General features: G+C 39.9%; 1 protein-coding gene and 1 long non-coding RNA gene across 8 annotated transcripts in view; both read left to right on the top strand.

Moving 5' to 3' along the window:
* LOC123768334 (proteasomal ubiquitin receptor ADRM1-like) overlaps positions 1-9,893 on the top strand; it is a 435,185-nt gene extending 425,292 nt beyond the window's left edge. For 5 of the 7 annotated variants that reach the window (XM_069302940.1, XM_069302942.1, XM_069302938.1 and 2 more), the window contains 8 exons: positions 109-240; positions 562-678; positions 1,121-1,359; positions 1,936-2,060; positions 3,410-3,559; positions 4,308-4,477; positions 6,209-6,331; positions 9,477-9,893. In XM_069302940.1, coding sequence (XP_069159041.1) covers positions 118-240; positions 562-678; positions 1,121-1,359; positions 1,936-2,060; positions 3,410-3,559; positions 4,308-4,477; positions 6,209-6,331; positions 9,477-9,485 — 1,056 coding nt within the window. In that variant the 5' untranslated portion in view covers positions 109-117 and the 3' untranslated portion in view covers positions 9,486-9,893. The remainder of the gene's footprint in view (positions 1-108; positions 241-561; positions 679-1,120; positions 1,360-1,935; positions 2,061-3,409; positions 3,560-4,307; positions 4,478-6,208; positions 6,332-9,476) is intronic. The other 2 variants (XM_069302943.1, XM_069302944.1) reach the window with 2 other exon arrangements.
* Positions 9,894-13,583: 3,690 nt separating this feature from the next.
* On the top strand, positions 13,584-22,266 carry LOC123763264 (uncharacterized). The gene is made up of 3 exons (XR_011222396.1): positions 13,584-13,799; positions 13,948-14,113; positions 21,381-22,266. It is a non-coding gene; the product is annotated as an uncharacterized lncRNA (long non-coding RNA).
* Positions 22,267-24,044: the final 1,778 nt, after the last annotated feature.

Here is a 24,044-nt window from a genome sequence, read left to right as displayed (position 1 = left end):
GCGTTTAGTGGTGTATTATTCCATCTGTCTTGCAGTCAAAGATGCTCTGTTTAAAGTGGTTTTTAGCTTGACATATTTGACGAAAGCTCAATTTGTTGTAATCTACAGGCTGGGAAGATGTACACCAAAGGACAGATGGTGTACCCAGACAAGAGGAAGGGTTTGGTGTATCTGTACCAAGCAGATGATTCCCTTATGCATATCTGTTGGAAGGACCGTGGCACTGGAACAGTTGAAGAGGTAGGACATTTACATCAATTGAAAGGCAAGGCAGTTTTATCTTCAGAATATAAATGTTTGGTAACCATTGTAACCATAGTCAAGCAAAAGTATTGTAGGTGGCTATCAAACTGCTGAAATAATGCATGGATTTTGATGGACAATCTTATATTAAAAGTGATACATTTGGTAGATCAGTATAAAGTCTACAGGGACAAATCTGACCCAAATTTTATTTGCCAAGCACTTGCATGTATAGATTGTCAAATGCTTAATTATTTATGTTTTTAATTGAAATGTGGCTTGAAAGCATAAATGTTAAAGTAAGCTGTTATTTTTCAGGATCTGATTATTTTCCCTGATGACTGTGAATATAAGCGTGTGTCACAGTGCACCACTGGTAGAGTTTATGTACTCAAGTTTAAATCGTCAAGCAGACGACTCTTCTTTTGGATGCAGGTAAAAAAAAATAGTGTACTTGTATATGATATTGAATTTGTGGTTGTGATAAATTGTTATAGAAGGGCAAAATGTATTGGCAAGTAAAGACTAGTAGTTTTAAAGTAGAAATTGTTAAGTACTGTAGTAGGTGTTTACATTTACAGCAAATAACTCGATATAAATGACATGTGGCACATCATGAACTTCCACAATATTTGCGTACTTTAAGGTTTTGCCTCCATAGGTGGTAAGATTGCTGAACTAACCAATGGTAATTTGTCTAATGTGCCGAGGGCTCGATGGTGCATTGTGAATTGGTGTTTACAATAATGTGCTGGAAGGTAATGCACCATCTATAGCAGATAATAAAACATATATACAGAATAGAGACCATTTTGGTAATCATACCCAAGCAGGTTGTATTATAAATGCAACAATTTTTTTTTTTTTTTTACTTTAGGAGCCCAAGACGGACAAGGATGATGAGCAGTCTCGCAAAGTGAATGAACTACTCAATAATCCACCAGCTCCAGGGTCACAGCGCCCATCTGGTTCAACTGCAAATCCTGCTCTGGGATCGGAAATTACCAATTTAAGGGATTCTGATATCCAGAATCTGTTTGGGAATATTTCGCAACAACAGCTGATGCAGATCTTGGGAAGTGGAATGTCCAGTTTGGCAACACTGCTTGGTCCAGGGTTAGTTTATTATATAAATATGTATTGAGACAACCTTGTATAAATATTTCTTTAAATAGTTTATTAGCTTGTTTGACAAGATTTTAACCAGTAGTAGTAGTGAACTTAACAGAGTATTGAAAGAAATTTGGCATGTCATTTTAGTGTAGAAAAGTATAAATATTGTAAAACTAAACACAAATGTGGCAGAAATGCTTTCAGAAAGCAAGTAATTTGAGATTTGGGAGCATTTTCTATTAAGCGTACAGTATTTATGTTGTAATTTGAAATGCTTCGTTTGATTGGTTGAGAACAAGGGTTTGGACTGTCAAGTTTTGGTATAGAATTTGCCGAGTACTATAGAGCTGTGTTCATAATGGCAGACATGTTAAAGTAAATAGTGTTGTTTAAATAATGTGTTTGGATATATGTTTTCAAATATGTATTTTGGGCTTGTACTGGTACTTGTACTTTTGATCCTCCCCCGTGTTTTATTTTCATGGAAAATCATCATAAATGTTGAACCCAACTTGAGGATTATTTATAGTTGTTAAATCATAATAATTGGTTGGCAATTTTATTTTCAAATATTTGCAGTAGGTCTGGCAGTGGTGGGGGTCGAAGCGGTAGTGGAAGTAGCAGCTCGACTTCTGCCACAACAACAGCTTCCACCACTCCAGCTGCTACCACCACCCCGACACCTGCACCTACCCCTGCTCAAGGTATAGTAGAACATACAGATGTAAATGTGTTTGTAGACACTATATAGAAATTAGTCTTAAACTTGAAACTCGCCTCAGCTCGAATCCTGTTGTAAACGTTGGTACAGCACTGAGAACAGCGATGGTCTGGCATCTTTCAGGGGGTCAGCATTATATTACTGATAAGTGGTTGGGCCCCCATTCCCTCGCATGTCTTTGTATCCCAGTTCTTGTGCATCAGTTATCCCCACTGTGTGCTTTACAATATATAGTTATAGTGACTTGGTGTGTCTTCGTATTAATGAGCATATCTTACTGTTGTAAGCAAGTAGAAACATTTAGTGAACATGACGTATACAGTGGATAACAACTTGCAAGATTTTTGTAATGTTTAGGTTTTCATGTCTCTTTGGTTTAATATTGTATACTGTTGTTTAGCTATAGAAAACCCTTTGGAATTTGATCACCAAGAGACCGAAAACTTTGAGTCTGGTTACACATACCTGAACACTTGAAAAAAAATCACTTTACAAGTAAAATGGGTGAAGGCACATATGTAATGACATTTTATTACACAATATTTGTATTTTAATAGATACAGTATTGTATTCTGTAGTTTTTGTTATACAATATTTTATATTTTAATCCTCAAAGTTTTCATACAATAATCTCAAATGCCAGTTGTATTGAATTTTAACCTAAAATGCCAAAGAATACAGGCAAAATGTATGGTTACTAACATTGCAGTTGAGGAAAGTAGCTCAACAGCTACTATTGTTTATGAGTAGGGCCTTCCTCGGTGAGTACCCAAGCCTGGACCAGGGCTCACCCGGACACTTGCAGACTGTCATCTGCATAGTGACAATGTAAATATAATCTTATAATAAACAAATAAGTGACCTTCCTTGAGGTTATCTTGAGATGATTTCGGGGCTTTAGTGTCCCCTCGGCCCGGTCCTCGCCCAGGCCTCCACCCCCAGGAAGCAGCCCGTGACAGGTGACTAACACCCAGGTACCTATTTTACTGGTAGGTAACAGGGGCATATGGTGAAAGAAACTCTGCCCAATGATTCTCGCCGGCGCCTGGGATCGAACCCGGGACCACAGGATCACAAGTCCAGTGTGGTGTCCGCTCGGCCGACCGGCTCCCATGCAGACGCTCATCTGAAAATAGATACACTGCAAGTCTTCGTGTAGATAAAATTAATTTAAAAAAGGAAGCCAAAGAAGAATTTCATTGTGGAATAGCTGAAGGTTTGTTTAGAATATTTGCAATTGTTGGGTAAATGCCACCAAGGGACAGAGTCTTTCATTAGGGGATTATTATTGTTGTTGAGAAAAGTTAGTTATTTATGTATATAATTGTTCAGATTCTGCTAGAGGTGGGAGCAATAGCCGGGAAAGTAATAGTACCACTCCCAGCAGTGGCAGTGTTGTGCCGATTCAGTTGTCAGATTTACAGAATATCCTTTCTGGGATCTCTGTTCCAGCGGATGTGTCAGGTTCACCCAGGGTTGCAGGTAAGACAAGTTGCTAGTACTTGTATGAGGGGTGTTTGGTGAGAAATGACGCAAGGTCTTCCGTTTTGAAAGGAAATTAATTCCTAGCATCAAGGTTCTTTAAGGAGATGGTTTGTGAACTGGTATGGTCACTAGGTATATTAGGAAAGTAATGTTGTGAATTTATCATAAAATTAGAAGTACATTAAAGTGGAAAGATAGGTTGCAAGAAGAACATTGTGATTTTGATACCAGTAGGGCATAGGTCTGGCTCAGATACTGTAGGCCAAAAGATATTGTTTTTGAAGTATTGGCTAAAGTTTTATCACACATATTGTAACAAGGTTAAGGGCAAAATTGAGGAGGATGGGAAATTGACAACATTCTGTACAGTATTATCTTTCGTGCTGTACCTTATATTTTCAGTCTTTTCCACACAAGTAATCTTCAACTATCATTGTAGAAAAGCATTGGAAAGATGTATCCCCAATATTGTTTTAAAGTTCTGTCCTGTTATTTTGTAAATAGTTTTAAGTTATAATTTTTATAGACATTACCTGGTATGCTTAAGAAGGAAATTATCACTTGCCGCTTTTCCTTATCTTTAAAAGAGGTGTCGTGCCCTTTTACAGAAGGTTTTAGTGAGTAATGCATATCGTAGGCGGTCACACATTTAATTGATACCCATTGTAAGAATTTAGTATTATTCATTACCACTCCGATAAATGTACCATAAATATTGATTGTTAGTTGTATTTGTAAATCTTAGTTTTTCCAAAAGTGGATCTGAGTTCGGCCATGACTGCAGAAGCTCTTCAGCCGATCTTGACCAATGAAGATTTTGTGAATCAACTTCGTCCTTATCTTCCTGCAACGTCTGATGAGTTACCTCCTACTGAAGAACTCCGAGGAACAGTCACTTCTCCTCAGTTCCAGCAGGTACAATATGCTTGTCTGGGTTTAATATGTAGTACGTATATTAATTTAATACAGACCGACCTCGGTTTATGAATGCCCCTCTTTACGAACTTTTTGGGTTACGAGCCCAATTTCTTTGTGAAATCTGAATCGGATAACAAACTTTGCCTCGGGTAACGAAGTTTGTTGGTACGCGTATGGCCGACCTAGCACATGGTGGCACAGCCACTGCGCCTCGGTTTACCGGTGCCATCATACTTGAAATCTTTGTAAAGAATTTCAGTATTTGTTGGGTTTTGGGGTTTTTGAACATAAGTTGTTTTTATATATCTTGCCATGGGTACCAAGAAAGTCTGTGGTAAGGTTCAACCTAAGAAAATAGTTGAGTTGAGACAGTAGAGGATGTCTCTTCCTCATTAAGAAAATGTGTGATGTATGGGAAGAACTGCAAAATTTTGTTGAAAAAACTCGCTCAGATAAAGCTGTAACAGGCCATTGCATTGACCTTTTAAATGACAATGTGATGTCTCACTACAGACAAGTGTTAAAATATTGGGAAAAACAAGTGTGTTTAGACAGATTCTTAGCAAGACAAGCAAGCAGTGAGCCACAGCCAGGTCCTAGTGGTACAGTACTCTTGCAAAACAGAGTACCCAAGTCATCACTTCCTGATGTTATAGTGGAAAGGGACTTGCCCCCCCCCCTTTTCCAAACAGCAACACCTCTCTTCCCCCCCCCTTTCCCCCCCCTTCCCCCCCCCCCCCTTTCCCCCCCTTTCTAGAGTTAATGTACATGTTAGTGACATAAGGATGTGTGGAATGTTATTTACATTTGCAAATATTGTATAATATTGATGTATACCTGAAAATGAGTAAGAACTACAGAATATTAATTTAAATTTAATCAATATTGTTTCCAAAAGGGCTAAATGTTGTGTTATTGAAGGGAGTCATCCAATTTTTAAAGAATTTGATCATTCATTTTTCCCAAGTTTTGGGCAACTTCACTGTGAAATTGATGTGCTACCATTTGGTATGATGGACAACTAGTAGGAGAACCGGTGTATAGATTGTTTCCATCAATCCATTGGGGGCCTCGTAGCCTGGTGGATATCGCGCAGGACTCGTAATTCTGTGGCGCGAGTTCGATTCCCGCATGAGGCAGAAACAAATGGGCAAAGTTTCTTTCACCCTGAATGCCCCTGTTACCTAGCAGTAAATAGGTACCTGGGAGTTAGTCAGCTGTCACGGGCTACTTCCTGGGGGTGGAGGCCTGGTCGAGGACCGGGCCGCGGGGACACTAAAGCCCCGAAATCATCTCAAGATAACCTCGAGATCAATAGATTGGTTCTCATTTATAGTATTTATGAGGATGCAGCTCTTAAGAGTTTGTCAAAGGTGGGACCATGAGTGAATGGGGCTATTTGACTTTCCCATGGGTGAAAATTGTAGTTTTAACACAATATTTTCTGTGATATCTTAACCTTGTTCCATTTAACACTTTAGGAGATAATGTTTCAGAATACAATTATCGCACTGAGGTCTACTGAATGATGATCAGAATTAGGTTATACTTATTTGTGGAGATTTATGTATATTAATAATCACACTATGCAATTTCATATGAAACATTTTTTTGAGGGATCCATGATAGGCAGGTTCAAAGTTGGAAGGTGTCACTCGAAAGGTCATTATTGTTCATATAAAAGTATGTACAGTATGTACTGTATAAAGTTGTTAACGGTATTTTCAGGCTGTGAGTTTGTTCAGCAGTGCCCTTCAGTCTGGGCAGTTAGGCCCTCTCATTAACCAGTTTGGTCTTGGAGAGGATGCTGTTTTGGCTGCCTCGTCATGTGATATGGAAGCATTTATTAAGGTTGGTTGCTTACATTGTGTTCACTATCCATTGGCCAATACCTCTTACTATGTATATAATGTCTTGAGAAAATATAAGTAGAACAATATTTTATTTTGGGCTGGGACATTTACAATGGTGTGTTTGGAAGCAAATGTTGTTATAAGCATTTTAATTGTTTAAAATATAATGGATAGATTTGAGTCATTAGTATGAAAACTTTATATGGGAGACGAGTTTTAATGAAAATTAACAGTTTAAAATGAAAACTGTGAAGGTGGATTTTCTGTTGGGGGAGGGAGGGGGGACATTTGTTGTTAAACCTAAAGCACTAGTATTCTTGGATTTAGTAGTTGTCACCACGTTGGGTAGTAATGTAGAGCGGACACACGTAGTCAGTACGGCTCGCAGGAATTGTATGTGCTAGTTTTGTTGAAAAGTTACGATTTTATTTGTCTGAACGTGTATATAGATACCCATGTCCGTCTTTGCATGTCTCGGTATTCACCGAGTCTATATAACCAGGTCTGTGAGTCGTCATCGGTCCGTGAGGAGTGGCTCGGTGCCGCTATACTCCTTATTCGGAAACCGGGGTCTCTTGGGACCCCCCCCCCCCCTCATCCCCCTAAGAATTTCTGCTCTATTGCCCTCACAAGTTGTCTGCAAACTCTTTGAACGAATAGTGAGTGTTCATCTGGTGTGGTTCTTGAAAGAATTTCACCACCTTTCCCCCTTCTCAAATTGGTTTTCGCAAGTGCTGCAGCACGACTTATGTCCTGGTGAAATTGAAGTCTATATTTGTACTGCTTTTGCTGCGAAGACCTCTGTTGTTGCTGTCCTTTCCTTGATACCATATTGTTTCCCAACTTCGTTCTTTTGGTCTTGGTGGTAATCTCCCTCTCTTCTTCCAAAGCTTCCTCTTTCTCGTCGTTCCTTTAGAGTGAGGTTTGGTGCAACTCTCTCTGCCTCTTTGTGGCAATACGAAGGTGTATCCCAAAGTAAAGTAGTGTTCTGAGCACTACTCTTTTTCTTGTTACCCTTAATGGTCTTCTTTCCTCTCTTCCTTCTGGCGTCTTCATCTCTATGTTGATGATCTTACCCTGTGCTGTCAATGTTATGATTCACCCTCCTTCACTGGCGGCTTCAAGTTGTGATTGATGACATGTCGTCTTTGGGCACCAATCATGGCTTTAAGTTTTCTGCAACTAAGACTTGTGCTATGACTTTTACTTGGAAGTGTGTCGTTCTTCGTCCTTCTTTGTCGCTTTATGGTCATTCCCTTGTGTGCCAAGATTCCGCTAAGGTTTTTTGGTTAATTTTTGACACTCGTTTGTCTAGGTCACTCCATATGTTTATTTTTTTTTTTTTTTTTTTTTTTTTTTTGAGATATATACAAGAGTTGTTACATTCTTGTACAGCCACTAGTACGCGTAGCGTTTCGGGCAGGTCCTTAATCCTATGGTCCCTGGAATACGATCCCCTGCCGCGAAGAATCGTTTTTTCATCCAAGTACACATTTTACTGTTGTGTTAAAAAGAGGCTACAGTTAAGGAATTGCGCCTAGTAAATCCTCCCCGGCCAGGATACGAACCCATGACATAGCGCTCGCGGAACGCCAGGCGAGTGTCTTACCACTACACCACGGAGACTGCATGTTACCTTCGAGTTGAATGCTCTAAGGCCCTTAACCTACTTAAGGTTTTGTCCCATACTTCTTGGGGTAGTGGATAGGCGCACGTTCCTCTTTACATTCCTCTCTCGTACTGTCTAAACTCGATTATGGTTGCCCTGCTTGCTACTTGTCTGCTTCTCCTCATACTCTTTGCCGTCTTGATGCTTTGCACCATACTGAGTTGCGCCTTGGCTTTGGTGCCTTTCGTTCGACTCCTACCCTCGGCTTGTATGTTGACACTGGCTTCCTATCTCTCCAGGACCGCTGCAATTGCTACTGTGTTCGCTACCTTGCGCAGTCCTTATAATACCCTCACTCTTGCCTATGTCGTGGTTTGACTTTTACTCTTCTTGTAGCTCCTGTTCCCCTTCACCCACCTCGGTCTTTCTGGTCGGTTGTCTCGCCTGCAAAAATCTCTTTCGGTTAGTATTACCAATATTTCTCTTAGTATTGCATTTTTGCGCTCCTGTGGAGGGTTTCCCTTGCTAAATTTTGTAAATCCCTGAGCCACATTACTAAAACTTTTACCCCTCCTACAGTTCTGAAATGCCCTATCCTTGAACACTTTTCTTCACACTCCCGCTCCATTTCCATCCTCAATGATGGGTCTAAGTTTGCAGACGGTGTAGGCCATCACATAACTGTTGTTATTTCCTGACCACACTTATATATGTGTCGGCTGCTCTGGAGACTTGGCTGGCATCTTCACGGCAGAACTTTATGCCATTCTCTATGCTCTGCTTTCCGACTGTCCCTTGCAGTCAGTTGTCCCTCGATAGAATTGTTGGTGAATCGGATACATTTGATATTGTTCGCCTTATGCGTTTCTGTTGTCATATTGGCATCGTTGGTGATATTTAGCACCCTCTGATTATTCCGCACCTTTGATAGTGCTACATAGCCTTCCCGGTTTGGTGCCTCCTTTTGATAATTTATTGATAATTACTTACTCTATATAGATGCACATCAAAATGTAGGTTGTTACCTGATATCATAGGATACTGTGCTATCACCGGGAAGGATGTTAATTGAGGTCATGGTGACCTGACCACATGTTGCTAGGATATTTCCAGGTGTTTGGTTAGTACCAACAAACTAAATGGTGGCGTATCGCCCACACTATACAATAGAATACAGTAATAAGCTTTTGTCATCTCATCACATAACTAGACAATTGATACTTTGCCTCATAGTTGTGAATAGCCAATATGGATACATACTGACAGTAAAATATTTTTGATAATAAACAGAACAGATTTTTTGAATGTTTAAATAATGACCAAGTGTTTGGACAAGTATCCCTAGCTTTAAAAGTAGAATAAAAAAAACAATAGGATGTTGATAGTGTTTAGTTGTCGATTTAGTGTAGTTCATTGCCTGTAAATACAACTAGGACAGTAGAGCAGACATATTTAGTATTGTATTTGGGGTGTCAAGAAACCAGTCATGGTACTTTTTAATCGATCATTCATAGATTTTATTTCTTACTTTCAGGCCTTGTGAAAGAAGAATGGTAAAGAGGAAGGCAGTAAGAAGGAAGAAGAGAAGGAGGTTTCTGATAAAAGCAAGGATCAAGATAAGGATGATGATGATGCCATGTCTGTTGACTAAGTGGTGTCCATGGATATGTTTGCCTTCAATTTTATATATTGTTTTACCATTGGATACTTATGCATAGATTTGTAAAGGGACCTATGACCTGAATGTGGAATTGCATGTCAAAGGTATTCCTTTAATATTTATCAGTTAGGAGATAGTGATGATATGTGCCATTATTACAGGAGTGTACTGTCGGCATCACATTTTCAATATTGTATTGGTTGATTTGTAATGTACAAGTTGCGATTTTTTAATGTAGTTTTGATGTCTGAAACAGCAGACTAATAGAACTCATTAAATAATATACGCAAACATAGTAGTGTTAATAACCTTTAGTAATCTTCAACAGTTGTGTACACAGTAATAAGTGTATGGTTTGTTACTTGGAGTTACGACCAAGATTGTAATACATAGTTTGGTTGTGGATATTTACATAGACTTTAGGCATTCATTTGTAGTGAAATCTACTGGCATATGGTTCAGTAAATATTTTTTAAAATACATAAATAAAATATAAATAAAATATTAGATTATATCTAGAACATTATATATATTTTAGATGCATATCTAGGATGCATCTACATTATCCGATATACATATTCAGATTATATATTATATATAGATAATCTAGAATATATATATAGAATAATTCTAGGATATGTAGGATATTTATTATATCTATATAGTTAGGATAATTATTGTAGATGAATAATTATCCTAGCTGTATACCTGTGTGTGTGTGTAATATATATAATATAAATAAATGAAAACTGGCACCATCATGACCGGACAGAAGGAAGTGATAGCCGAAGCTATTTGAACCAGTTCCCCGCCGGCACTCTGATGGTAATCTTGGGCATAGCATTTTATGAAATCGCCTCATTCTTTGGGGCACACGTGAGGAACACAAATGCGAACAAGCGTGAATGGTTCGTAGGACTATATGCAATTGAAAACTCAGTTGCATATAGTCGTGGGGCGAGGTAACATGTCCTGGGCTGACATTGGGAAGAGGGTCGTGACTGGGACACTACCTCGTGCCTGTTCCTGGACCTAGTCTGGCATGTGTCCCTTTGGGTGGGAGGCTGGAGGCCGTTGTGTGGACTTGGAGTTGAGATGTGAGCACCAAGCGTCTTGCAGGTTGTGGATTTTTGCGTATTTTGCTATCTGAAGAGAACCGAGAATCCAAGGAAAGTGGTAGAAGTTAGGTTCAGCTAACGTAGAAATGGCGTAGGGAAAAGAAATAATCGGTATTCTAGAATAATAAATATTTAATAAAATATAGAATAATGTGAAGCAATAAATGGAGAATAATGAATACTACTTAATAATATTTTAGAATCAATATTATTTAATCAATATTGATCCATGTTTAATATTCCATATTATGGAATATTAATCAATATTGAATATTGACTAATATTCAATATTATTGACATAATGGATATTATTGAATAATAATCGATATTAATGAAAAATATATAAATTATATTTAATAATATTGAGTAAATACTAATAAATAATAATCAACATTATTGAATAATATTAATAATGACTAATACTGTTTATTATTCAATACTATTGAATAATAATATTAATGAAGAGTATCACTTGAGAATTATTATGAAATACTAGGAGTACTATACCTCTGAAGGGGTTGCTGAACCACAGCAACCTTCCTTGTCCCCCAATTTTCCCCACCATTACCCCCCCCCTCACTCGTCTCCTCGGCCTCCCAAGCATTCCCCACTCCTCCGTCTGATGGACACCAAATGGTGTGATGTTCCCATCACAAAATTTGGAACATAAAGTGATGTTCCCATCAGTCAAATATAAGAATTGCAGTGAACAAAAAATTGAAAATATGATTTATAATCATGAAATGATTGGTATAGTAAACAACACGGCTCAAATCCAATGCAATGTACACAAAATAATGAAATGCAAATAAATCAGAATGTATGAAAAATGAAATGATCATTGCAATCCGAAACATGAAATGGAATTGTAACATATTTAGTATAGCATGTGTGTTGCTTTGACATGCAACAGATGGTGGTGTTTTAAAAAAAGCATAGTTTTACCTGTCACAGGTGTGGCATTTATATTGAAGGTATAGAAAAAAGACGCGCCTATTCAAAGGTAACGTTGTGTCAAAAAATGAAGGCAATCGGTAAAGAACTTAAGTTTAATAGCGGTTATGCACAAACGAACAATTGCATTTATATAGATTGAAGAATATTATTAAATATTGAAGGAAATAGTAGGATTTGTAATAGTATTTGTAGGTAATTTGTAGTAGAATTGTTAGGGGAATCGTAGTTGGATTTTGAGTGAGATTCATAGTAGGATTGTTATGCTACTTGCTAGTATGATTTGTAGGCGAGTTTGTAGAATTTCTAGGGTAAATTGTAGTCGGATTTATAGGGGAATTTCTATTAGTATTTCTTTGGGAATTTTTACTAGTATTTCTAGGGGAATGTTTAATAGGATATTTTAGGGGAATTTCTAGTAGAAAATCTTCCACTGTACTTGTATGTACAATAAAGTACAATACTTTGTATTTTACTTCACTTTCATGTATTGTACTGTCATGGTCTGCACTATGCTGTACTATAGTTTACTGTTCTGTAATGTACTGCACCCTGTACTGAAATGTATCCTGCACTGCACTGTCCTATAGTGTATTGTACTATACTGTAGTGAACGTTACTGTAATGTATTGTAGGGTAGTGTACTATAATGTTCTGTACTGTATTGTAGCGTGCACTGTACCCTGTATTGTACCCTATATGTTACGGTACTGTATCTAACCTTACGTAGCTTACCCTAGCCTAGTGCAGTCTAGCGTAGCTTGCTTAGCTTAGCTTAACATAGCATAATATAGCGCCATTCCCAAAAGAACGACTCATAATAGTTCAAATGATGAAATTGTAACGCACAAGATCATTATTATTCAAAATGACTGATGACTTTGCAGAAATGTGAAAAACACTATTTGATTACATGTTAAATGTAATCGTTATTACTAGTTGCAGTGTGCATCTATGGCTTAAATCACGTATATAAATATACATCGGTGTTGTTTAGAGAGGAAAATGAACGGTTGGAAAGGTAATAATGCACTAACAATGGTCGTTAGTGATACTCGCGCGTACTAGTGGCTTCACAAGATTGTAAATACTATGGTATGTATTCTCACAAACACAATGTACCTTCTTGTATATAAGTAAATAAAAATAAACAATAATAGCGTGAGTTGGCATTCACCGCCATTGCAGGAATCTCCTCCCTCCCCATCTCACGTGAAATTTGTGCTTATTACGCGTTGTTACGTTCAAGAAATAGTTATTTAAGCAGACTAAATTATAATTGTGATGCCGTTGGTACATTTGAAAGGCAAGTAACGAAGTGTGAGTGTACGTTATTGTAGTGTTGTGTCCTATAGTGTAGTGCATTGTACTGTACTGCAGTGTACCGTACTGTTTTATTTTTTACCATATTGTACTGTACGGTACTTTTGTGTAGTATACAGTACTGTACTGGACTGCACTGTACCTTGTAGTGTAGTGTACTATACGGTACTGTAGAGTACTGTGCCCTTGGCTGTTCTGTATGATACGGTACTGTACTGTATTGTAATGTATAGTAGTTAATGTATTGTACCGTACGGAACTGTACTCTACAGTACTGTATAGTACTGTAATGTATCGTACCGTAGGGAAGTGTACTGTACTGTGTTGTACTGTACTTACAGCTTGAATAAGTATAATTATTATTTAATAATTATAATAATAAGTAATCCAAAGTCATCATTTGTGAGTGTAAAGTCAAACATTGTTTTTCATACATATGGTATATGTATGTTTCTCATACATTGAGTATACATTTGGGTGTATATATTTGAGTTTCAATAAATAATTGTCATGAATTACTAGAGTATCCAATTAGGTGTAGCCGACCAATGAGAGTAGAGGGTGCGAGAATGTGACGTCAATAGAAAATTAGGAACGTGATTGGCTGTTGAGTCGACTTGGTGGGTGAGGCTCGACGGAACGTTATTTTGACCCCAGTATTGGCATAGTTGTGGTGTACAAGTTAGTGTTAGGGCGTGATGTTACTCTGAGCTGGTACCCCGTTACCCTTTGGGGTCGCTAGGGCTGACAGATCCCCTAGCTTACACTCATATTGTACACCCGCAAAACGCCAATACATAGGGTCAAAAATATCAAATATCTATGTTACAGCTGCCGTATATACCCTCTTGGGGGATATATATATAGGCAGTTAATTTTAGTCCTGATACCTAATCGGTATTAAAAAATTTTTATAAATATGTATTTAATTGTACTGTTATTATTTTCAGGGCTATTAAGTGAATGAGGTAATGGTGGGAAGAAGAGGCATCGCTTGAAAGGAGCCTACTGGTGATGTAGGAATGTGCAGGAGACTAACGTTGTGATGGGACTAGTGGTGGACCGATGAATGAAGTCTTAGACGATGCCGAGCAGAAGGTGGTTGCAGATGTCGAGGTTTGGCTTGATGTGCTAGTTGAGTTAGTAGATATGAGTTTAAATCAGTTCTTGAATACCTAGTTAAAGTTAGAGGCATGGTAATATTTTATTAGGATGCCGCACGAAGGCGTTAAATCTCGTTCAGGGGTTCTTTAGTGTTTTAAAATTGAAACTGGACGACCACATAAGTTCAGTCTCACTACATATTTATTAATAGTATTAGGCTGCTCAGAGGGTGTAAACCCACAAGTAACAGCTGGAAAAGCTGTTTACTATCCATGTTGTATGTGTGGCTTTAAAATATGCATTTGAAATGAGCAGCTACATCAAATTAACTTCTTTCATTGCAACCTGCACCTACTGAAAGTGTCTGGTATAGGCATGATTGAATACTTTATATTTGTAGCGTCAGGTAACTGTTGCCTTGTTGCCGGTAATACCGGACCGATTGGCAGGACCCCTGGGCTGTCTGGAGGTTGAACAGTGAGACGCTTCAACTTCATTATTCGTGAACACTTGGCAGTAAGTGTCCGAGTAGTCTTGTAGAATTTTCGTGGGGATAGGTTGTAGGTCTTGCGACTTTACTACAGTGTAAAGGTGATTGTTTCTTTTGTGACTGGCGCCTCACCGTGACATTGAAACAGAGTAGTTAAGTTAATTCTGGAATTTGAATGTGACAGGAAGGTAGTTTGGCAAGAATTACTGTTCACGTTGTGAAAGATTTATTAATGAAGTTGACAAAATAGTTAGTGTTGGTGGTAGTTTTGGATATAATAATTTCCAAATTATCAACGATGAGGTTAATTTAGTTAACATGCGACACTAAATTACATGTTGCAGGAAGAAGTGGATGCAATAACACAAAGTAATAACATTATTCAATTTATCGTTTCCCAATAGCAACAGAGCGGATGAGTGCATATAAAATACCGCCTAAGCCTCATAACGTCGTTGGATTAACTGTTTGACCGTACCTTACATAAGTGTTAAAGCAAGTAGTTAATAACATTGGCAGTAAGGCAAGTGTACCGGGCTTAACGCAGTGGTGAATATTGAAGTGATTCACTCGAGGTCAGGGTAAGTAAATTTACGTGCTGAGAATAGGGCGTGCTGGACGGCATTTGGTTGCATTTGTTAGGTTGAAAAATGTAAAACAATGGATGAAGGGAGTAGATTGGCGGCATGCAATAGTTAAGTGTGTGGGTGTTGTGGAATAACTGAGTTGGAGGGTGATGGTACGAGGTTGACATTGAGGTGCTGAAATAAGTGGCAGTTTGACAACTACTAGAGGCATATCGGGGCGCTCATAGCGAGGGTTTTCATTTCAGTGAAGAGCCTTAACCTGGGAATCATAAAGTTGTGTAAATGTGTTGACTTTCAAATCGTTTCTTTTCTCACTATATAGAAAAATCTATAAGCAATGTTGCGCTCTTCCTCTCCTCGTCTTTCCCACCTTCATCAGACTCTACCGTTTCCAGGCCTTGGACCCTGATACGCCCACTGCCCCCTCCTGTGTTCCTTTGGGTTCTGTCCCAAAGGGTGCCCCTCCTGGTTCTCTGTGGGGTTCCTTCTTTCTACTCGGTGTGTCATGTCTCCTGTGTCTTCTTCCTCGTCTCCCTCCGATCCTCCTCCTCATCCTTCTCCATCTATCGAGTCTCCGCGCCGGCTGTTGGTGGAGGCGGATGTCCATCGCTCTCCAAACGGCCGTCGTGTGGTCTCGTTCAGCTTCTCATTATGAGACGCTGGAGTCCGTTTCCCAGTACGTAGTCGCTGGGACACCTGTCTAAGTCAGAATTGTAAGCCTGGCTCCTCTCCTCCCTCGTCCCCGGCGGGTAAGAAGGCTTCGCTTTGTTCCTGTGCCCCTGCTTTTGGCTGTATTACTCCTTCCCCTCCCATTTCAGTGGTTGCGCCCCCTGTTCCTGCTATTGAGGTTTGTTTGGGCCCCGCTTCCCTCTCGGTTGGTGTTCTTGCTGAGGTGCGCTCCCCTCTATCTACTCCCCCCCCCCCCTCTTCCTCCTCCTCCTCCGGACCCCGTCCGCCCACCTCTGGTCTGTTCTCCCGCTTCCTTCCCTCCGTCTTTGCTCAGTTTACCCATAGCCCCTGACCCGGACTTTGCTGACCCTGATCCCGAGCCTGATATTCTTTAACGTGCTGTGTTGCTCTTTCACCTTTGTTTCTTCCTTGTTCTCTGTTGTCTTTTCTCGTTTCGTCCAAGTATAATCTTGAATTGAACGTTCTATGTTTTTACGGCAATTTCCTGGAAGTCGGTTATAATTTCGCGGTTTTGGCCCCTTTGTGTCTGTCTCCAGGAGCTGATGCTTGGTGCTCGTCCTGGTCGTTTTCGTGGCTATTCGTTCCTCATCTTTACGTGGTACTGTTGTGGGGACCCGTTGCAGGCTGCTAATTCATGTGCTGTGTTGATTCGCGCTGATGTTCCCTTTGTCCGGTTATTTGTGCTTTCGCGTCTCCACTGTTGTGCAGCTCGTATCTGTTTTTGGGAAATGGTACAGTTTGTTGCATTTATCTCCCCCCGAGTGTGTTGCTTTCTGTTCCTGATTTGAAACACCACCTGGACTCCTTGCCGGAGCCTGTGCTCCTGCTTGGTGATTTAAATTGTCGTGATTGTGTTTTGGGTGATGTTCTGACGAATACCCGAGGTCGCCTTGTTGAGCCCTTTATCCTGTGTTCTTCCCTGTCTCCTGAATTTTGGTGATGGCTTGGACTTGGACTCTGGGACTCTTACCCTTTCCTGTCGTGATGTTTGTGGTTTTCTTCTCTGTACTTAGATTTCACGTGGCCGATTCTTGATGACCTCCATGGTACTGATCATTTCCCCATCCTTGGTTCCTTTTTCTCCCTTCTCTTTCCTTCCCTAGGTGGCAGTTTGCTAAGGTGGACTTGAACCCATTTACCCTCAGTGCTGCTCTCTGACCTCTCCCTCGTGCTCTCCTCGTTTTTCATGAGTGTTCAACGCTGCCCTCCGCTCTATTCCTCGCTCTTCCTGTGTTGGTCCGCGGAAGTGCGTTCCCTGGTGGAATGCGGATTGTGCTCGGGCTGTCAGCTGTAAGCGTGCTGCCTGGAAGAGGCACCACCGTCGGCAGACGGGCGAATCTTTTGTTTCGGAAAGCGAGTGCGGTGGCCCGTAGGGCCATCCGTGAATGTTGGGTATCTTATGTCTCAACAAATACATTGGAAACTGCTGTGCCCCAGATGTGAAAGCGTATCCGGAAGCTAGCGGGCAAGTTCGTTTCTGATGTTTCACCGGTCCTTCACCTCGGTGGTACTGTTGTGGCGGACCCGTTGCAGGTCGCTTCTGAATTTTGTTCGCACTTTTCTTGTGTTAGCTGTGGTGTTCATGTTCCCCCAATGTTTCGTTCTTCTTAAACCTGTCCTTGAGTCTCGTCCTTTAGATTTCTGCACTCTTCTTCAGCTTCCGTATAATGATCCGTTCTCTCTGAACTTCGTTGTGGCGTGGCCCTCTGGGGTTCTACGGCGGCGGGCTGCAATGGTATTCATTGAGATGGTTCGCCATCTCCCTCCGTGCACGTCTCGGTATTTACTAAGTCTGTATAATGTGATATGGGAGTCGTCGTCAGTCTGTGAGGACTGGCTCGATGGCGTTGTCCTCCGTGTTTGGAAACCAGGGTGTGTGGGTACTTCCCCTAAGGACTTTCGGCCTATTGCTCTCACAAGTTGTCTGCAAATTCTTTGAACGTATGGTTCATGTTCGTCTGATGTGGTTCGTGGAACACCATCAGCTGCTCTCCCCTTTTGAAATTTTTTTCCGCAAGTGCCGCAGCACGAGAGATGTCCTGGTGAACTTTGAGGTCTATATTCGTAGTGCTTTTGCTGCGAAGACCTCCGTTGTTGCCGTCCTTTTTGACGTGGAAAAGGCTTACGACACGACTTTGCGATATCATAATCTGTCGCAGCTTCATTCTTTTGGCCTTCGTGGTAATCTCTCTCTTTCTCCGCAGCTTCCTGTCTCATTCCTTTCGGATGCGCCTTGGTACCGCGCTCTATGCCTCTTTTCAGCAATACGAAGGTGTGCCCCAGGGCATGGTTCTGAGCACTACTCTTGTTGTGGTTGCCCTCAATGGTGGTCTTTTCTCTGTTCGTTCCGGTGTGTTCTCCGCTCTCTGTCGATGATCTTAGCCTTTGGTGTGAGGGTGATGAATCGCCTCTCGTTCAGCGCGGGCTTCAAGTTTGAAGAATATTCTGCTTTGCCTTTACATAATAACTTAGTCAGCTAGGATGTGATAGTTGCAGGGATCGGGCACTTGCCTCTTGGTTTAAGTTTATTCTGGCCCTGCATTTACGTTTAGTTTCCTGTGCCAATTTCCTGCATTTTACATCGCTCTTGCTGCATGTTTTTACGTTACTGGTTTACAATTGTTTGTTTAACTTATGCTTCACCTTTAAGTTAAGTCAGCTAGGATGTCGTAGACGCTGTCTTCGGGCCTCACGCGTCTCCCTTTAAGTTTATCTTGGACTCGTAATATGATTAGTTCCTTCAGCAAATTATTGCTTGTTATGCATTGCTTAAGTGCATGTCATTTTACTTACCGTTTTACCTTTATACTTGTTTTGTTGATTTTGTCATTAAGTACTGACAGCTAGACGGTACCAGTTTCGTTTATCAGTACCAGTAAACGTTGCCAGTGGTTTTGTATGCCCGGTGTAGCCCGAAAGAATGTGCAGCCTCCCAGGCCGCTGGTTTAACGAGACATTTTGTCTGCCCAGTGCCTTCGTTCAGGGGTTGATGTCCGGCCGATGTTGTTCCTGCGACGTGTCACTGTGTTCTAGCGGCCGATGCTCGGTTGGGTCTGTTGCAGCTGGTCCAGCCGTCTGCCCTAGCGTCCGAGCCGCCACTCTTCCTACGTTGTTGCTCAATTTTGGTGTGCAGCTGCTGCAGCAGCAGCTGTTGGTGATCCGGCTGCCGTGGGTACAGCTGTTGCTGTCCCAGCTTGCTGGTGTTGAGGTGGAACATGGTCGAGCTGGTGTCGTTTCAGCGGTTGTTGGATCAGCTCCCATGCTACGGCTGAAGTTGTTCCTGATGTTCCAGTTGAAGCGGTCGCAACTGATAATGCCCATCGTACTGCGTTCCAGCTCCCAAGGGTCGAGCTGCCGAGGCGCCAGCCCCCCGAAGTATCAGCAGAAGCGTTCCAGCCGAGGTTGTGCCTATTAGCACTCGTGTGAGTTTATTGTATTTGATTGTAATTTATTTTAGGCTCATGCATTAATCCCGTTTTGTGTAAAGAGTTAGATCATGCCCCAAATAATGCTTGAATATGTTTTGGAGTCGCACTTCCCTTACTGCTGCAGTTTCCCCCTTGGCCCGTTGCCGCTAATTTTGTATCTAAGGCAGCGGGCGAAGATAGTGTCCATTCCCTTGTTGGCTCCCAGGTTCTATATGGTCCGTAAGTGTCTTGGAGTTGGACTTGTAGTTATAAGCGAAGTTTTCCCTGGTGGGCAGTTGCCAGTATTTATTTATGTTTTGCAGATGTTGATGCACCAGTTGCCAATGTCCAGCTGCAGGTGTTCCAGGTGATGTTGAGAGGCCGGATTTTAGTTTCCATTTGGCAAGTGTTGTTTGTTAAGCCGTTATTGACCACTAGTGTTCGTGTTGTGCATGCTACGTTATTGTTGGTTTGTTAGGGTTTGCCTGCTTACTTCCTCCTCCCCAGTGTGGGACATTTAGTTATTTATCTATTTATACAGTTGCTACTGTATCATATTACTACTTAAAATCTTTATTAGGTCCGGGTTTTAATCGCGTTACTTCTACCCTCCCTCTTGAGGTTATCTTGAGATGACTTCGGGGCTTTAGTGTCCCCGCGGCCCGGTCCTCGACCAGGCCTCCACCCCCAGGAAGCAGCCCGTGACAGCTGACTAACACCCAGGTACCTATTTTACTGCTAGGTAACAGGGGCATAGGGTGAAAGAAACTTTGCCCAATGTTTCTCGCCGGCGCCTGGGATCGAACCCAGGATCACAAGTCCAGCGTGCTGTCCGCTCGGCCGACCGGCTCCCCCCTCTGCTTTACTTGTTATCGTTTTCTCTGGCATTTTTCGCCATGCCCTCAGTCGGCCCCGTACTAGGCCCACTAGCTGGGCGAGTCCGTTACGCCCTTAGCCGGGACCCCTGTGGAGCCCTTAGCTGGGCGGGCCCGACCTGTTAGCGGGGTAATGGTCGTGCGACGTATTAGTTTGGAATGAGTATTTTGTGCTTTTCCCTATCCTTCTAGTGCTTATGTGTGTCTTTTACATTTTCTTAGTGAAAAGTTGGTTATATTTGTAAGATAGTATTTATTGGTTGTGAATGTATGTGTGTGTATGTATATATTCATTAGTTGGTATACTAATGTATAGTACTGTCATTCAATTGTTATTTCCATCTCTTCCGTAGTAATTTATTATGAGTCTGGGAGTTTGTTGACTATTTTCGTCGTTATTTCTGTGAATTTACTATATTAAGTACAATAATTATTTGACATTTACGGATCCCTAGCCTTCCTGGTGTCCATTTGTTTTGCTCAGATCTTGAAGTTCTTGGGGTACTGCTGCTCGCAGATGGTCATTGACACTCAGACTAAACTGATTTACGCCTCTGAAGGAAGTTTGTTAGGCTAACTATTCAGCTGTAACATGCTTCCGGATGCCAACATACAATGGAGATGACTGTAACGGACTCGGTTACCATCCTTATGTGTCACTGTGGACGCAAGCATGTTGCAGTTGGGCCTTAAGACGTGTTTCTTCATATTTCAAATATGGTTTTATGTATATATTGATTTGATATTATATACATAGTGGTCATATAAATATTTAATGTTTGGTTTTTATAATATTCTGTTGGAATAGTTTGAAATGAATGATTGCTTGGTAGATGCCTCCCCCTGGATTAACTTGTGCCCTTGACCCAGATACGGTAACTGCAAAACCCCCACCCTGTTTTTTTACTTGTCTTGGTTTTTCCCGCTAAAGTTCTGCTCAGGTTGGTAGTTACGTTACTTCGCTACCGATTAGTTTCCTGGAAGATGTTTTTCTCTTCCTTTCCCCTCTAGTCACTCCTTTCCCCTGTGCCAGTGTTCATTTTCAGAGTTTTCCCACAGGGTATCACCCTGGCTTTATCCATTAATGACACTTGCCCAGTTCGGTTCCGGAAATGTCCCCCTCCTCTTAGAAACTAATTCCAGCAGTAGCCTTAAAGGGTAGGTACGTTGCCCGTCACGTTGATAGTGCATGGCCGTTTCTGGCCACCCTTACTGCGTTACTACTTGCAGAACCGACTACGGAAGGCGCACAAGGTACACCATTGATGAACAAGGAAAAGGGATGGAGGGTGAGGGCAGACTACTGCGGCCATGAGGTCGACACATTCCTAGTTACAGCGGGCGGGCGCCGCGTTCGCCCTTTGGGGGTTCAGCGCCGCTGGCCGTCGCGGCATTGGGGGTTCGGGCGGAGGACCCCCAAAGTGATAAGCCTGGTGATAGCTAAGAAATATTTCCATGAATTGTAATTAGTGTAATTAAAATAATGCAACTTTCATGTACTATCTATAGATGTATTTATTAATTTAAATTGATTTGTACTTCATGATAATTATAAAGAATAATCAATATAATTATTCCTTAATAGTTTATTGTTATGCACTAGTCAATAATTAATCATCGTAATGAGGAAATATTTGTAATGAATCAAATAATTTGTTTTATTATATAATGATTAGCTGTGTATAATATATACGAAAATAATATATTATTGAGCATTATAAAATAAATAAGTCCCCAATGTGAGGACGTTTTGCTTCAACCTCAGAAAATGAAGTATCTAGTAGTGTTAGGGTTCAACGTTCTGTAGTGACAAATGTTGAAACAGGTTAAAGTCAAACGGTATAGAGAAATAGCATAGATCTGAATAATACCTTTGATGTATGTAACATTTCTCCTCACTTGCACAGGAGTTGGTGTGTTGGGAGAGTGTCTCTGAGAAAATCACGTATCTCACGGAATGTGACGGACAGGGTAAAGATAGTTTTATTATGGATCGTGGAAGAAAGTAGTGAGGATATTATCTTTGAGGGTTAATGTGTTAAAATTTAGTGCGGTGGATGCAGACTATTATAGTCTTAGATAGTATATTACCCTGAAATGTTAAATTGGATTGTTGTATTTGTAATGAGTGAATTTGTGCGGCGGGAATGGGTATAAATACCCTAAGGTACTCTTGAGTTTGTGTTAATATTATTTTGCTAACTTGTCTCAAATAACATGAAGTTTAATACATAAATAAGTTGACACTGGAAAGAACTCGAAGTTTGTATAGTTATTAATAAGTAGTGTACCACTGAAAAACATTTTTATGTGTGATATCATTATGATAGACAGTATACCCCGGAGCTACAACAATTTTGCCCCAAGAGTCTAACATTTATATGCTGTGCTTACTATATTAAACCTGATTCTTGTATTGTGTATTTGTAGACACTGAATTTGTGCGGCCCCTTGAGGTTCTGCAAGTAGAGGGGAGTAGAAATACCGTAAACTACTGTATCCCTTTGAGATGTATTTATTATTGTCTCAATAAACATACTTGAAATGAGGTTTGTTTTGTGTTTAATTTTTTGGTAAGAACCTTTTTTTTTTTTTAGTGACAGGTGTGTATATTATATATAAACCTACTTTGATGGAAATTGAACGTTGTGTGAAGATTGGAAAGCAATCGCTGAAGACCTTTCGGAGATCATGTATTCCGAAAATGAATTCCATTTGTCAAATATAAAAATATTATATCTTCAATATTGAAGATTAATAGTCTTCAATATTGGAGAAGAATATTCTTCAAAATTGGAGAATATTCTCCAATATTGGAGAATATTCTCCAAAATTGAAGAATATTCTCCAATATTGGAGAATATTCTCCAATATTGAAGAATATTCTCCAATATTGAAGAATATTCTCCAATATTGGAGAATATTCTCCAATATTGAAGAATATTCTCCAATATTGAAGAATATTCTCCAATATTGAAGAATATTCTCCAATATTGAAGAATATTCTCCAATATTGAAGAATATTCTCCAATATTGAAGAATATTCTCCAATATTGAAGAATATTCTCCAATATTGAAGAATATTCTCCAATATTGAAGAATATTCTCCAATATTGGAGAATATTCTCCAATATTGAAGAATATTCTCCAATATTGAAGAATATTCTCCAATATTGAAGAATATTCTCCAATATTGAAGAATATTCTCCAATATTGAAGAATATTCTCCAATATTGAAGAATATTCTCCAATATTGAAGAATATTCTCCAATATTGAAGAATATTCTCCAATATTGAAGAATATTCTCCAATATTGAAGAATATTCTCCAATATTGAAGAATATTCTCCAATAATGAAGAATATTCTCCAATATTGAAGAATATTCTCCAATAATGAAGAATATTCTCCAATATTGAAGAATATTCTCCAATATTGAAGAATATTCTCCAATATTGAAGAATATTCTCCAATATTGAAGAATATTCTCCAATATTGAAGAATATTCTCCAATATTGAAGAATATTCTCCAATATTGAAGAATATTCTCCAATATTGAAGAATATTCTCCAATATTGAAGGAGAATATTCTTCAATATTGGAGAATATTCTCCAATATTGGAGAATATTCTTCACTATTGAAGAATATTCTTCACTATTGAAGAATATTCTTCAATATTGGAGAATATTCTCCAATATTGGAGAATATTCTCCAATATTGGAGAATATTCTCCAATATTGAAGAATATTCTTCAATATTGGAGAACATTCTTCAATATTGGAGAATATTCTTCAATATTGGAGAATATTCTTCAATATTGGAGAATATTCTCCAATATTGAAGAATATTCTCCAATATTGAAGAATATTCTCCAATATTGACGAATATTCTCCAA

The sequence above is a fragment of the Procambarus clarkii genome, chromosome 49, assembly GCF_040958095.1.
Source record: "Procambarus clarkii isolate CNS0578487 chromosome 49, FALCON_Pclarkii_2.0, whole genome shotgun sequence".
Taxonomy (NCBI): domain Eukaryota; kingdom Metazoa; phylum Arthropoda; class Malacostraca; order Decapoda; family Cambaridae; genus Procambarus; species Procambarus clarkii.
The sequence above is the reverse complement of the archived record's forward strand: the minus strand, read 5'-3'. Positions and strand labels throughout refer to the sequence as shown.